The sequence below is a fragment of the Pristiophorus japonicus genome, chromosome 2 (genome assembly GCF_044704955.1).
Source record: "Pristiophorus japonicus isolate sPriJap1 chromosome 2, sPriJap1.hap1, whole genome shotgun sequence".
Lineage (NCBI taxonomy): Eukaryota > Metazoa > Chordata > Chondrichthyes > Pristiophoridae > Pristiophorus > Pristiophorus japonicus.
The window spans coordinates 267,991,979-268,005,964 of NC_091978.1; the positions used below are offsets into that span (position 1 = coordinate 267,991,979).

A 13,986-nucleotide genomic window follows, 5' to 3' on the forward strand; every position below is an offset into this window, starting at 1 on the left:
GGGGATTGTGGGCCTCCAGCATTTTCACCTTCTACATATAGAATGTCCAATCCTTTCCTAATTGCAGCATGTATCATGCCATTATAGTTCCTGATACCCTTTCTGGGCTACACTATTGAGATCTCCTGTTCCGATTCAAGCAATGGAAGCGGGACTTCAGAATACCCATCACCCACGATCCATACAATAATGATGCGGGTAGCACTTAAGGCTTCAGTGAACTTGCGGCCACTCTTGGTTCCTAGCACTGAGGTTCTGAGACAAGATTGAAGTGGGTAACCCTAGTCTCCAAGTAACCATCATGACACTCTTCTCTGGCTGAGCAATGCAGATATCTTTGAATGTTGGAAAACAAAAGAATCATGATAGCTTTCAGGGTGGCATGCATCCGCAAGCATAACTCACAAAGGGCTGGATTTGGATTTTAATGGGGAAGGCAGGTTGGGGGCGGGCTCCGATGTGATCGGGAAACCTAGTGAACTCTCGTGGAGTGATCGGAGGCCGGGGGCAGGCGGAGGAGGCCTTGTGAAGTGTTCAGAGGCCTTGGGGGTTCTTCGGCAGGGACCCTGGATCCAGGAGGTAGGTATAAAGGCCTCCTGAATGCAGCAGTCCTTACCTTGCTGTAACTGCTGGGATTTACAGAGTATGCAAAACCCAACCAGCTACAGTTAAATACAAAATGGAGGTTAAAGAAGACGCTTACAGCCTTATTATAATAGTTAAATTAATGTCCCGCCTCCTGGCAGCGGGTTGGCTGCCCTCCCCTGTCCCACCTCCATTAAAAGCAGAAGTGGGTGGGTTGGAGGCGGGGTCAGATCAGGATTCCGATTTTTAACGCTTTTACTACCCCCACCCCTCACTCCTAACCCACACGTTTTTTAGGTTCAAGGAATGAAAAACCTTCCTATTAATGAAATGTAGGTGTTTTGAGTAGGTGCCTTTAATGTCACATAGGTGGTATCACACCTTGTACTTGTGGACAACTTACCACTCGTTCAAATTCTAGTGTTCACTGTCTCTGCTTTGGTGGATCCATGGGGAATGATATGAAACCGCAGCCTTCTCACACACTGCCTGTGGACAATCCTGTAAATGAAGTCCATGGTCTGTAGATCTTCTCAAATGTCTACTTAATGTTTCACTGGTGCCTACAAATATGATGCTGAGTACCCACGAATCCCCTCCCTGCGCCCCCTTCTATTCCTCTCTGTCTGTATCCGTCTTTTCCACAAAGCATTGGAACAAACATAATTCAGAGAAGGAAATCCATTATTTATCGACAAGGTTATTCTAACTTTAAAATCTTTGCTAGTAACAGTTACCTTTAACTCCTGATAACTCAGTAATTCAGTGTAATGCAAATGATCCAGTCTTCGCAATCCTGCAGAAAATATGTATTCACTGACCACCATTCTTTTCCTACCTCTTGGCCACTGCATAGGTCCTAACACCGCCCCCCTTTATGTAGGTGGTGCTTTTTAAGGTTGGGAATTTGGCACAAAGAGAGGTAAATAGTGGGGAGTAATAAACCACACCCATATGCCTTTATCTACAGGCAGAGGAGTAGAGTCGGTGGGGCAGGTCCATGGTCTGTAGACTAGGACAGGGGACTGGTGGAAGGTCTCCCACCCCTTTTAGCTACCCACACCACCTCGCTACCACCCAAAATTAAATGGATGTTACCAAGGGAAATTTCAAGCCTGTATCTCTATTACTGAACTTCTCTGTCTCTTTGTCTTTTTATGCTTATCTTTCCATTTCTCTTCTACTGTCTTAAGGTTACCTCTGTTCCTTTACTGCTCGTCTCTTTCTCCAATGATTTTCTCTCAGTTTTTCTGCTCCGAGGAAATTCTTCGCCAAAGAGAAACAGCAAAAATTTAAAGCAAATTTTAAAAGTGTAAACATAAGTTTTTAGATTCATATTTGGAAACTTTTCATTTAAACTACTTTATTGGATAGTGAAGTTCTGAAGAGATAGTTTATGAATTTACACTCCACGGAACGAAACTCTTTAAGGGCCCACAGACCTCCTTGTCTGATTTCTTGACATATTTTCTAGGCAGATCTGCTTATTCATAAAAATATACTCATTAGGCTCCAGAAAGACAACTGCGTCTTTGTAAGGCACGATTCTAGGAATAATACATTATTGTAGCCAGTAAAGTTGAAATACTCATGGCTCTCTTGTGATATACTTGGACAAGAAGATTATTGAAACTAAGTCATCTACTATTTCTAGGGCCACTTCCTTAAGTACTCTGGAATGCAGACCATCAGGCCGTGGGGATTTATTGGCTTTCAGTCCCTTCAATTTCTCTAACACCATTTCCTGACTAATAAGGATTTCCCTCTGTTCCCCCTTCTCGCTAGACCCTCGGTCTCCTAGTATTTTCAGGAGGTTATTCATGTCTTCCTTAGTGAAGACAGAACCAAAGTATTTGTTCAATTGGTCTGCCATTTCCTTGATCCCCATTAAGAATTCACCTGATTCTGACTGCAAGGGACCTACATTAGTCTCCACTAATCTTTTTCTCTTCACATATCTGTAGAAGCTTTTGATGACAGTTTTTATGTTCCCTGCAAACTTACTCTCGTACTCTATTTTTCCCCTCCTAAATAAACCTATAATCCTCCTCTACTGAATTCTAAATTTCTCCCAGTCCTCAGATTTGCTGTTTTTTCTGACCAATTTATATGCCACTTCCTTGTATTGAACACTTTCCCTAATTTCCCTTGTTAGCCACGGTTGAGCCACCTTCCCTTTTTTATTCTTACGCCACACTGGCATGTACAATTGTTGTAGTTCATCCATGTGATATTTAAATGTCTGCCATTGCCTATCCACTGTCAACCCTTTAAGTATCATTCGCCAGTCTATCCTAGCCAATTGACGTCTTATACTGTCGAAGTTTCCTTTCTTTAAGTTCAGGACTCTAGTCTCTGAATTAACTGTGTCACTCTCCATCTTAATGAAGAATTCTACCATATTATGGTCACTAATCCCCAAGGGGCCCCGCACGACCAGATTGCTAATTAATCCTTTCTCGTTACACAAGACCCAGTCTTGGATGGCCTGCTCTCGAATTGGTTCCTCGACATATTGGTCTAGAAAACCATCCCTTATACACTCCAGGAAATCTTCCTCCACAGTATTGCTCCAAGTTTGGTTAGCCCAAGTCACCCATGATAACTGCTGTACCCTTATTGCATGTGTCCCTAATTTCCTGTTTGATGCCATCCCCAATCTCCCTACTACTGTTTGGTGGTCTGTACACAACTCCCACTAACGTTTTCTGACCTTTGGTGTTTCGCAGCTCTACCCATATAGATTTCACATCATCCACGCTAATGTCCTTCCTTACTATTGCGTTAAATCTCCTCTTTAACCAGTAATGCTACCCCACCTCCTTTTCCTTTCTGTCTATCCTTCCTGTATATTGAATACCTCTGGATGTTGAGTTTCCAGCCTTGGTTACTTGGAGCCGTGTCTCCGTAATCCCAATTACATCATATCCATTAACAGCTATCTGCGCAGTCAATTCATCCACCTTATTACGAATGCTCCACGCTTTGAGACTCAGAGCCTTCAGGCTTGTTATTTTAACACTCTTTGTCCTTTTAGAATTATGTTATAATGTGGCCCTTTTTGATTTTTGCCCTTGATTTCTCTGCCCTCCACTCTTGCTTTTCTCCTTCCTACCTTTAGCTTCTGCCCACTTTTTACTTCCCTCTGCCTCCCTGCATAGATTCCCATCCCCCTGCCTTTTTAGTTTAAACCCTCCCCAACAGCACTAGCAAACACTCTGCACAGGACATTGGTTCCATCCTGTCCAGGTGCAGGCCATCCGATTTGTACTGGTCCAACCTCCCCCAGAACCGATTCCAATGTCCCAGGAATTTGAATCCCTCCTCCTGGCACCATTCCTCAAGTCACGTATTCACCTGAGCTATCCTGCAATTCCTACTCTGACTAGCACGTAACACTGGTAGCAATCCTGAGATTACTACCTTTGTGGTCCTACTTTTTAACTTCACTCCTAGTTCCCTAAATTCAGCTTGTAGGACCTCATCCCGTTTTTTTACCTATATTGTTGATACCTATATGTACTAAGACAGCTGGCTGTTCACCCTCCCCCTCTAGAAAGCGCTGCAGCTGCTCCAAGACATCCTTGACCCTTGCACCAGGGAGGCAACATACCATCCTGGAGTCTCATTTGCGGCCGCAGAAAGACCTATATATTCCCCTTACAATAGAATTCCCAATCACTATAGCTCTCACACTTTTTTTCCTGCCTTCCTGTGTAGCAGAGCCACCCCTGGGGCCATGGACTTGGCTGCTGCTGCCTTCCCCTGATGAGTCATCTCCCCCAACAGTACCCAAGGTGGTGTATCTGTTTTGGAGGGAGATGATCGCAGAGGACCTCTGCACTACCTTCCTTCCACTGCTTTGTCTAATGGTCACCCATTCCCTATCTGCCTGTGTAACCTTTACCTGCGGTGTTACCAACTCACTCAACCTGCAACGTGCTGTTCACGACATCCTCAGCATCGCGGATGCTCCAGAGTGAGTCTATGCGCAGCTGCAGTGCCGCAATGCAGTCTGTCAGGAGCTGCAGCTGGACACACTTCCTACACATGTAGTTGTTAGTGTGCAAAATTAAGGCACATGGTATTGGGGATAAACTACTGACGTGGATAGAGAACTGGTTGGCAAACATGAAGCAAAGAGTGGGAATAAACGGGTCCTTTTCAGAATGGCAGGCAGTGACTAGTGGGGTGCCGCAGGGTTCAGTGCTGGGGCCCCAGCTATTTACAATATACATTAATGATTTAGACGAAGGAATTGAATGTAATATCTGCAAGTTTGCAGATGACACTAAATTGGGTGGCAGTGCGAGCTGCGAGGAAGATGCTAGGAGGCTGCAGGGGGACTTGGACAGGTTAGATGAATGGGCAACTGCATGGCAGATGCAGTATAATGTGGCTAAGTGTGAGGTTATCCACTTTGGTGGCAAAAACAGGAAGGCAGATGATTATCTGAATGGTGACAGATTAATAAAAGGGGTGGTGCAATGAGACCTGGATGTCATGGTACATTAGTCATTGAAGGTAGGCATGCAGGTAAGCAGGCAGTAAAGAAAGCAAATGGCACACTGGCCTTCATAGCGAGGGGATTTGGTTATAGGAGCAGGGAGGTCTTACTGCAGCTGTACAGGGCCTTGGTGAGACTACACCTTGAGTATTGTGTGCAGTTTTGATCTCCTAATCTGAGGAAGGACATTCTTGCTATTGAGTGAGTGCAGCGAAGGTTCACCAGACTGATTCCCGGAATGGCAGGATTGACATATGAAGAAAGACTGGATCGACTAGGCTTATATTCACTGGAATTTAGAATGAGAGGGGATTTCATAGAAACATAAAATTCTGACGGGATTGGACAGGTTAGATGCAGGAAGAATGTTCCAAATGTTGGGGAAGTCCAGAACCAGGGGTCACAGTCTAATGATAAGGGGTAAGCCATTTAGGACCGAAATGAGGAGAAACTTCTTCACTCAGAGAATTGTGAACCTGTGAATTCTCTACCACAGAAAGTTGTTGAGACCAGTTCGTTAGATATATTCAAAAGGGAGTGAGATGTGGCCCTTATGGCTAAAGGGATCAAGAGGTATGTAGAGAAAGCAGGACGGGGTACTGAAGTTGCATGATCAGCCATGATCATATTGAATGGTGGTGCAGGCTCGAAGGGCAAAATGGCCTACTCCTGCACCTACTTTCTATGTTTCTATGTGAGGAAATATGGCATTATTTTCGAAGGCAATACTCCCTTTTTATGTATTGTCCCTTTCACTTCCTTTTGGTTCCTTCACACGACATATTTTTTATGCCCGAGAGAGGCCTTCCACCAATTAACCTACATGAAGATACATCCCTAGAAAACTCTTTTGATAATTGTTCCTGCCTGCAATACCTCACACTGAGGTTGTCAAATCACCTCCCAACATTCTATGGAAAAGTACACTGCTGCTTCAATGTGTTGAGTTACTACCCTATCTGATTTAAAACACGTATCTGTTTTATAAGATACTGTATTTGGAACTTCTCATAGTACTGAGATTACAAATTAGTACATTAATCTTCTATGAATATCAACACAATTCATTGAGATGGTGGAATTGTCCCCAAAACTGGCTAGTAATGCAATAACAAGTGCCAGTAAACTGCTGTAACCAAATCCCAGGTTTTAAATGATCAGTCAGACATTAGCCTGACAGTTTGAGATATCACTTGATCATCTTGATTCCAAATGTGAGACTCAACAATGTTTTGCAAAGATACACATGGTCTGATTAACATACCTGAGAAGAAATGGGCCTTGAATCCTTTCTTTGAAACAGTATTATCAGATTTGAACTCAATCCTCATGTTGTTGTATTGGGACGTTATAACTTCAGGCACTTCAGTACCACAAAACTTTCCGTGAAGCTTGGAATCGGATGAAAGGCCACTGCGTATCTCGACATAATCATATTTACATATCTGGTAAAAACCAAGCAGATAACTTCAGTTACAAAAGGTCTGCATGTGAATAACTGCACCGTATGCTTTTCATCATTGTTGCTTTTAAATTCATTCAATATTGCATTGGCATGTTAATCGAAGTGTGGAAAAATAAATAATACATTTTGAAGATCTTTTGTTGTGATTTATATTCTGCAATTGGCAACTCATGAGCAAAGAAGGTCAGAGCCTCAAGCGGAACATAAATCATTTCCCGTGGAATTTCTTAATGTATTGTGTTTACATCATTTATTTAGCATGAATCAGTTAAGGAATGAGATCAAGTTTATCAGATGAATTGGTCAAAAAATGCATTTATTAAAGGGATGAGTCTAATTGCATAGAATATACGGCACAGAAACAGGTCATTCGGCCGAACCAGTCCACGCCGGCGTTTATGCTCCACTCGAGCCTCCTCCCATCTTTCCTCATCTGACTCTATCAGAATAACCCTCTATTTCCGGCATGGACACTATATCCCTTTCTGATATTATTCCAGTGCCAGAGGCCAGTTTGCATATTAGTTAGTTTATGGTGTGGTGTGGATTTAGAATATTTGTACTATAAATATTTGCTGCAATCAAACATTAAAGGAAAAAGTTTCAGTAATTGATATATGATGACATTTCATACCACCGTATATGGTTTTAACCTTATTTAAACTGAATGGCCTCAATTTTATTTTTTTTGGCACACAAAATGTGGCTCTTTCTGGCACAAATGAGGACTGATTGGCAGCATATTACAAAACTGAATTCTTACATCTGTTTTTATTTAAATTTGATTTAATTAGCATTTTGCTGATGCATTGTGAACTTTACCCACCTTTGTGAGCATTCTATTTGTTTCTGCATTTCTTGTGGTCGATTTTTTCTTCTTCAAAAATATTGCATCTTACAAAAGAACATCTACATTTTGTGGAGTTCAGTCTTGGCATAGTCGTTGTGAGTTTTTTTTTTAAATAAAATATTCTTAATGTTGAATTCTTAAATCCATTATGATTTGTTGCATATATAACAAGGGAAAACAGAAAGCAGCTTTGGTGTGCACTGGTAAACGTCCTTTGTCAAATCTTTGGAAGCAGCTTTCTGGTACTAATGTTCAGGTAAGGGAGGGTAGATTCCATCTTTAGTGCAGCCAGGATTGTACTAATGCCTGTTGAAAACAGTGTTTGTATGGGCACACTGGACCAAAGTATCTGTGCTACTGGACCAAAGTATGGTACCTGTATCACAGCAATAAATATGATTTTGCAAGATAAAAAAGTTGAGACATAATGATGTTGATATAATCAATGGGCATCACTTCTGAATAAGAAGAGGAAACAAACCTTTCTAATCTGAGATTTGAAATGAACATATACGGAAATACAATCCATCCTTTCTTGTAGTCAGACATCATTTATTACACTATTCCCTGCTTGCGCTCAATTCATCAATAATGCCAGATATGAAATAACAGGGAGATGAATGATAAAGTGGTAGATAAATAACGTAGACACCTACTTAAAATCTCTGTGGGTATAAATTAAGCAAAAACGGATGTTCAAGAGAACAGTTAGATTGAACAGACGTCAAGCAGCTCGAGAGAAGGATGAATCATTTCTCTGGTAACAATGTACCGTAAAAACCGAAGCGCATTACATATGTATACTATTATTTCCTGTGTCTTGTGTATCCATGATTTTAAATCGCTCTACCATTGGCGGACGTGCCTTCAGCTGCCTGGGTCCTAAGCTGTGGAACTCCCTCCATAAATCTCTCAGCCTCTCTACCTCTCTCTCCTCCTTTAAGACGTTCCTTAAACCCTACCTCTTTGATCAAGCTTTTGGTTATCTGTCCTAATATCTCCTTATATGGCTCAGTGTCAAATTTTGTTTGATAACGTTCCTTTGAAGCATCTGGGATGCTTTACGATGTTAAAGGTGCTATCTAAATGCAATTGTTGTTGTTGTCTGTTGTGTCCTGAGTATGTCAGTTACTTTGAGTACAATGTCTATGTTATGATTGTCCAATGCGCCTATCAAGTTTCTCTTTTCCCATTGGTCAAGCTTCTGTATTATTCTCCTTCCAACAGGTTATTTTTTGATCATTTTCTATATTTGTTATTCAACAACTATACTATATGAAATAATTTCCCTTAAACTCAACTTTCTCTCCAATCATATTCTAGGAATGAAAAGTTATAAGATGCAACCATAATAACAATTCCTCACCTACTCCACTATAATCTCTCACAACTAAAATTGATCACAAAATAAACACACAAATAGTTCATACAACAATCAAAAACTTACCTACAAACTTGGTTCTGACACGTTCTTTCCCTCTTCCACAAATGGCACAATGCATCCCACTGGGCTTCTGAACATCTGGGACTCTGACACTCTCCCCTTTGATCCCTACCTGACAGCTGATTTCCCACATTTTGAGGCCTTGAGCGTGGATCTTTATGCAAAATAAAATACACATGTGCCGGGGTCCGTCTCCCATTTAAAAGGAATTCCAATCAGCTTAGCACCCAGCTCACTCCTTCTCATTCACTGTGCTGCAATCAACGACCCCAGTATGTTGCTCCTGTGTGTTCAGCTCTTTCCATTGCTGGGCTCACTCCTCACCACCACAACTTCTCCTCACAGCAGAAATACATGAACAAATACAGGGTGAAAGTTTTGCAATGACAAACAAAAGAAAGAGGTAAAAAAAAAACAGAACACAAAATGAACCAGAGAATCAGAAGTGAAGAAATCGAGAGAAAGAGAAAAATAAGTGAAGGATATAGAAGCAAAGCAAGACAAACAGAAATGACAGATGAGAGACCTGTTAGTTGCAGTATCCATGAGAGATTATGAGAATTTTTGATGCTACCCAATCTAATTGAGAACTGTTGATATGATCACAGATGATTCCAAAATGCATGGGAGTTCAAATTCCAGTGACTCTGGTGAATGGGAAGAAAAGAGCTTGATGGAGAGAGGCAGATGGTGTTGGTATGAGAGGAGGGAAGAGAGATCCCCTTTGAGGAAAGGTAGACGAAAGAGTTTCTCCTTAGTGGAGAGAAGGAATATTAAGGGAGATTGTCTTGACAGGAAAGAATGAGATATATAAAGGGGGTGATTTTCAACTTCCAAACGAAATGGTCACAAAGTTACCAGAGCAGCTGCACCCACCACCAGCTGGTACTGCCATGTGGCCCGAAGCATGCCGCTAGCGAGCTGTGGGCAGTAACTTGGTAAACCACTACAGCTCACCGGTTGTGAGAGGGCAGAAGATCAGTCTGCTCTCATGGTGAGTTAGTCGGCAGGCTGGGTACAGAGGAGAGGAGGCAATCCTGGAGGGAAGCCGTGCAGGGGTCAGCAGCAGGCCAGAGATTTGTCGGGGGCCCATCAAAACAAAATTAAAGCTTCCTTGACCATTTTTGAGCTGGTTAGGTTGCTCAATGCCTGGTACAAATGGCTGGACTGTGCTTGGTGCACGCTCTGCCCATTTGTACCTGAAAATTCCAATCGGGATCCTACAACCTGGTTCTAGGACACCAATTTTCTTTTGTGGTCAGACTCCCCTCATTTCAGGCCAGTTGGCTGCTTGTTTATTTACAAGTCCACCTAAAAATGTCAGAAGGGCCTTGAGCATCAATGAAGCGGTCGAGGAGTACCCCCACCTCCTGCCAATAATCAATTGTTGGCCAACATTTTTCAAACGAGTAATTGGCAACTGGTGGTTTAAAATTGCCTCTAAAGAGTTTGCTGGGGACACTGCTCTCAGGGAGCACAGAAAGGAACCCTGATGAGTGTTAAGGAGAGAGAGTGAACCTATGTTTTCAGCAAGAGTGAGCATCACTGTTAAGTGGGAGCAGGAAGAAAAAGGGACTACCATGCTTTGGAGGGCGAGAACCATTTGAGTGGCGGGGGGGGGGGGAGGGAGAGGGGTAAGAGGAACCTGTTGATGAACTTGGTGAGGGTAGAGGAGAGAGCTAATATAGGTTTAGTGGGCCCACGTTATAGAACAGCGAATCCTATAACTTCCCATTAGCAATATCAAAGGAAGCCAACTGGTTATAAATAAATTGTAATTTTTCTAATTGTCTTTGCTCTGTGGAACTTGAGGCAGCTGAACAGAACCAGTGTAAAATGCATCTTATTGCTGCTACTTGTAACTACAATTGGATTTGTTTTTTCACATAATACATTTGAATAACAAAAACTAACAGGCAGTATTACTAAATTTACTATTTAGCACTGTCTGCATTTGACCGAACTGAACTGCCTCAGACATCACTGTGAAGGCTGGGTCGAGGGAGCTGCACCAATTTGTGTTTGTTCATCTATCTAAATGGAAGGGTACGCCAGATCCAGTAAGAACAAAAGAAAAAACAATCATCTAATAATCTTTAAATTATACCACAGATGTACCTCATATGAAAAACATGCACTGCAGGTTTTCATTGGGATTAAGTTTATAATCACACCATCTGTTCAAAGTGTGTTTTTCTGGCTTATGTACTGAAGCGATCACTAACTCAATGTATTATATTTCTTCACATTTCTACTTTTTATATGATTTGGTCCTTTCATCCTGACTTCACTACAGTTTATCTTCAATACTTATTGTTTTATTGGAGATACTATGGTTTATTCGCAAACACAAATCCTTTGCCAAGTAACTGCAAATACACGCTGTCAATAAATCCATCCTTTAACATTGCATTTAACACTAGTCCATTATACCCCAAAACTCCAGAATTCTTTTCCTGAACCCCTCCAATTTGCTACATCTCTCCTCATATTAAAAAGCCTGCTCAAAACCTATCGCTTCAGTCACCTCCTCTAACTCTTCTACCAACTCCGGCTCAGAATTTATAATCTCGTCATGTACCTTGGGATGTTTTGCTACGATAAAGGCACAATAGCAGTGCAAATTATTCTTGTTGTTGGTTCCGTCAGAGCTCACAGTGGGGTAATAGTCAGTAGTTTGGTATGTGGACACTTTGGTAACAGATGTAATCAGCATCACTAGTTTGGCAGTGATCTGTAATTATTCTTTACCTTGCAGAATGTATTAATAATTATTGCTTAATTTGCCATGTAGCACAATTTATTCTACAACTAAAACGAGACAATGGCATTCTTAAAGGGACTGTATAGCTGTAATCATTATGGAACTGTTATGATAGTAAAGCAAAAAGCAGAAGAAGCAACATTACTGTGTGAATGTGTACCATTCAAATTGGTACCATTGGATTGCTAAGAAAGAGAGTCTCAGTAAACAATCCTGATTATTTACAGGACTGAATTGAGAGCATTTCTGGTTAAAGAACAGAAAAATAAATGCTTTAAAGGCATTGGTAGACCTACTTAGTTTCAGCAGTATGGCAAGAAACTCTCATTGGAAAAAGAAATAAATTACATTTATGTTGCACTTTTCATGTCCCCAGGACATTCCTAAATGCTTTATAGCCAAAGAATTGCCTTTGAAGTATAATCACTGTTGTTTTATATGCAAACATAGCAAGCAATTTATGCACAGTAAGGTTCCACAAAAAGCACTAAGACGAATGATTAGTTAATCTGCTTTTGGTGGGTCAGGGATAATCATTAATCAGAACACCAGGGAGAACTCCACTGCTCTTCTTTGAATAGTGCCATACAATCTTTTACATCTACTGGAGGTGTTAGCTAGGACCTCATGTTAACGTTTTATTCAAAAGACAGCATTTCCAACAGAGCAGCACTCCATTAGGAATGTAACAAACTATATTTGAGACCTGGAGCAGGACTTGAACCACAATCTTCTGGTTTTAGAAGCAAAAGTGCTACCATTGAGCCAAGGCTGACAGGTATCGGTTCTAGTACTAGTCTTGAATGACATTTGGACCTCTCATTGTATTAATTTTGCCATTTCTTGCCCAGACTGCAGTGTGGACTACCTCACAATCGCAAGGAAAAGGATAAGCTGGTAAGGTTTCCTTACCACACTCCCCGTCACAGAAACATAGTGCAGCACTGAAGGTAACTATGGACAGCCCAGAAACTATTCCCTCCTCCTACTATAGGAAATACTATATGGCTGTGGGATGCTATGAAACACCAGAAAGAACAGGGAACATTTTATGAAATTTTAACTTTCAAAAAAAATCAAAGTTGCATGCAGCCAACCTTAACTCAAAAAACAGTCATAGGGAAGACCACATATCTCTCTCTCTCTCACACTGACCCAGGACCATGAGTGTGCAATTCCTGTAAACAGGCACCAGTCTTTTCCAATATTACTCCTGTTGATGTCATATCAATGTTAGCTGGCCAAATTGTAATATATTTGATCAGCTCCAAGACTCTAAACAAAAGTAGAAGATCTAAACTCATAAGGCTGGATTTTCCCGAATACTGCCCAAATGGATATTAGCGGGTTTCAAACAGACTCAAGACATGTGAAGTTGTGCCAATTTTCCATAATCAGCTCATTAGCATAACTTCACATGCAGACTTGGCTGAGTACATGGACCACACAAGTGGTAGAAACAGGAAGTTCAAGGTAAATTAAATTTAATGGGGTGTGAACAATTCAAGTTTGGTGTCATAGTAGGGGGATAACAATTGTGAAAGCCTTTGGTGAGGCTCGGAAGACATCTCAACCCAGTATCAGCCTTTGCCAAGAATTTTAGATAGATTTTTGGAATCTAGGGGAATCAGGGGCTATGGGGATCGGACGGGAAAGTGGAGTTGAGGTCGAAGATCAGCCTTGATCTTGTTGAATGGCGGAGAAGGCTCAAAGGGTCATATGGCCAACTCCTGCTCCTAATTCTTACGTTCTTGTGAAGGAGAACCAAAAAGACACAGGCATTAACACATTTCAGGATGAAGAGCAGTATTAGACATCTTGAAATCAAACAATTGGTTACCTAGTGTTGCATATTAGAACATTTTGCAATGTTTCATAAACACATACTGCAATGGACCTTAATATATATTTTAAATAAAACTGCTTTATCACCTCATCAGGGTCTATGTTAATTTAGATTTCGCTAAAATTAGCAACTTTCATTTTGTGATTTGGCAAAAGTTAAGTTACTTACATCATTGCCTTCTAATTCAAAAAATTCAAACTGCATAGAGATCCTGTATTGGGTGGGAGCCACAACTTGCCAAACACAGTTCTTATTTGGAGGGTATTCTTTAGGCCAGCCTGGTGTGGTGATCGTTCCATTTAGCTTTGACAAGAGTCCTCCACAGGCAGCTAAAATTAAAAATATTGGATTTACATTATGAATTTGAGATTCTATGTAACAGAATTAGCACAAATACAACAGCTAGCCTGAAATACCAGGCATTTATTCAAATGGCTGAGTAACAATGAAGAAATGGGTGTGCAGTACAAATTAAGCAAGCGTCTTTACAATGTGAACAGATTTACTTCTGGCATAATTTTCATC

At 41.2% G+C, this 13,986-nt stretch overlaps 1 protein-coding gene across 1 annotated transcript in view; it reads right to left on the reverse strand.

Moving 5' to 3' along the window:
- tll1 (tolloid-like 1) overlaps positions 1-13,986 on the reverse strand; it is a 454,505-nt gene that overhangs the window by 70,184 nt on the left and 370,335 nt on the right. Inside the window, exons 15-16 of the mRNA XM_070864299.1 lie at positions 13,630-13,790; positions 6,357-6,537 (exon numbers count right to left, since the gene is read on the reverse strand). Of these exons, the coding sequence (XP_070720400.1) occupies positions 6,357-6,537; positions 13,630-13,790 (342 nt within the window). The remainder of the gene's footprint in view (positions 1-6,356; positions 6,538-13,629; positions 13,791-13,986) is intronic.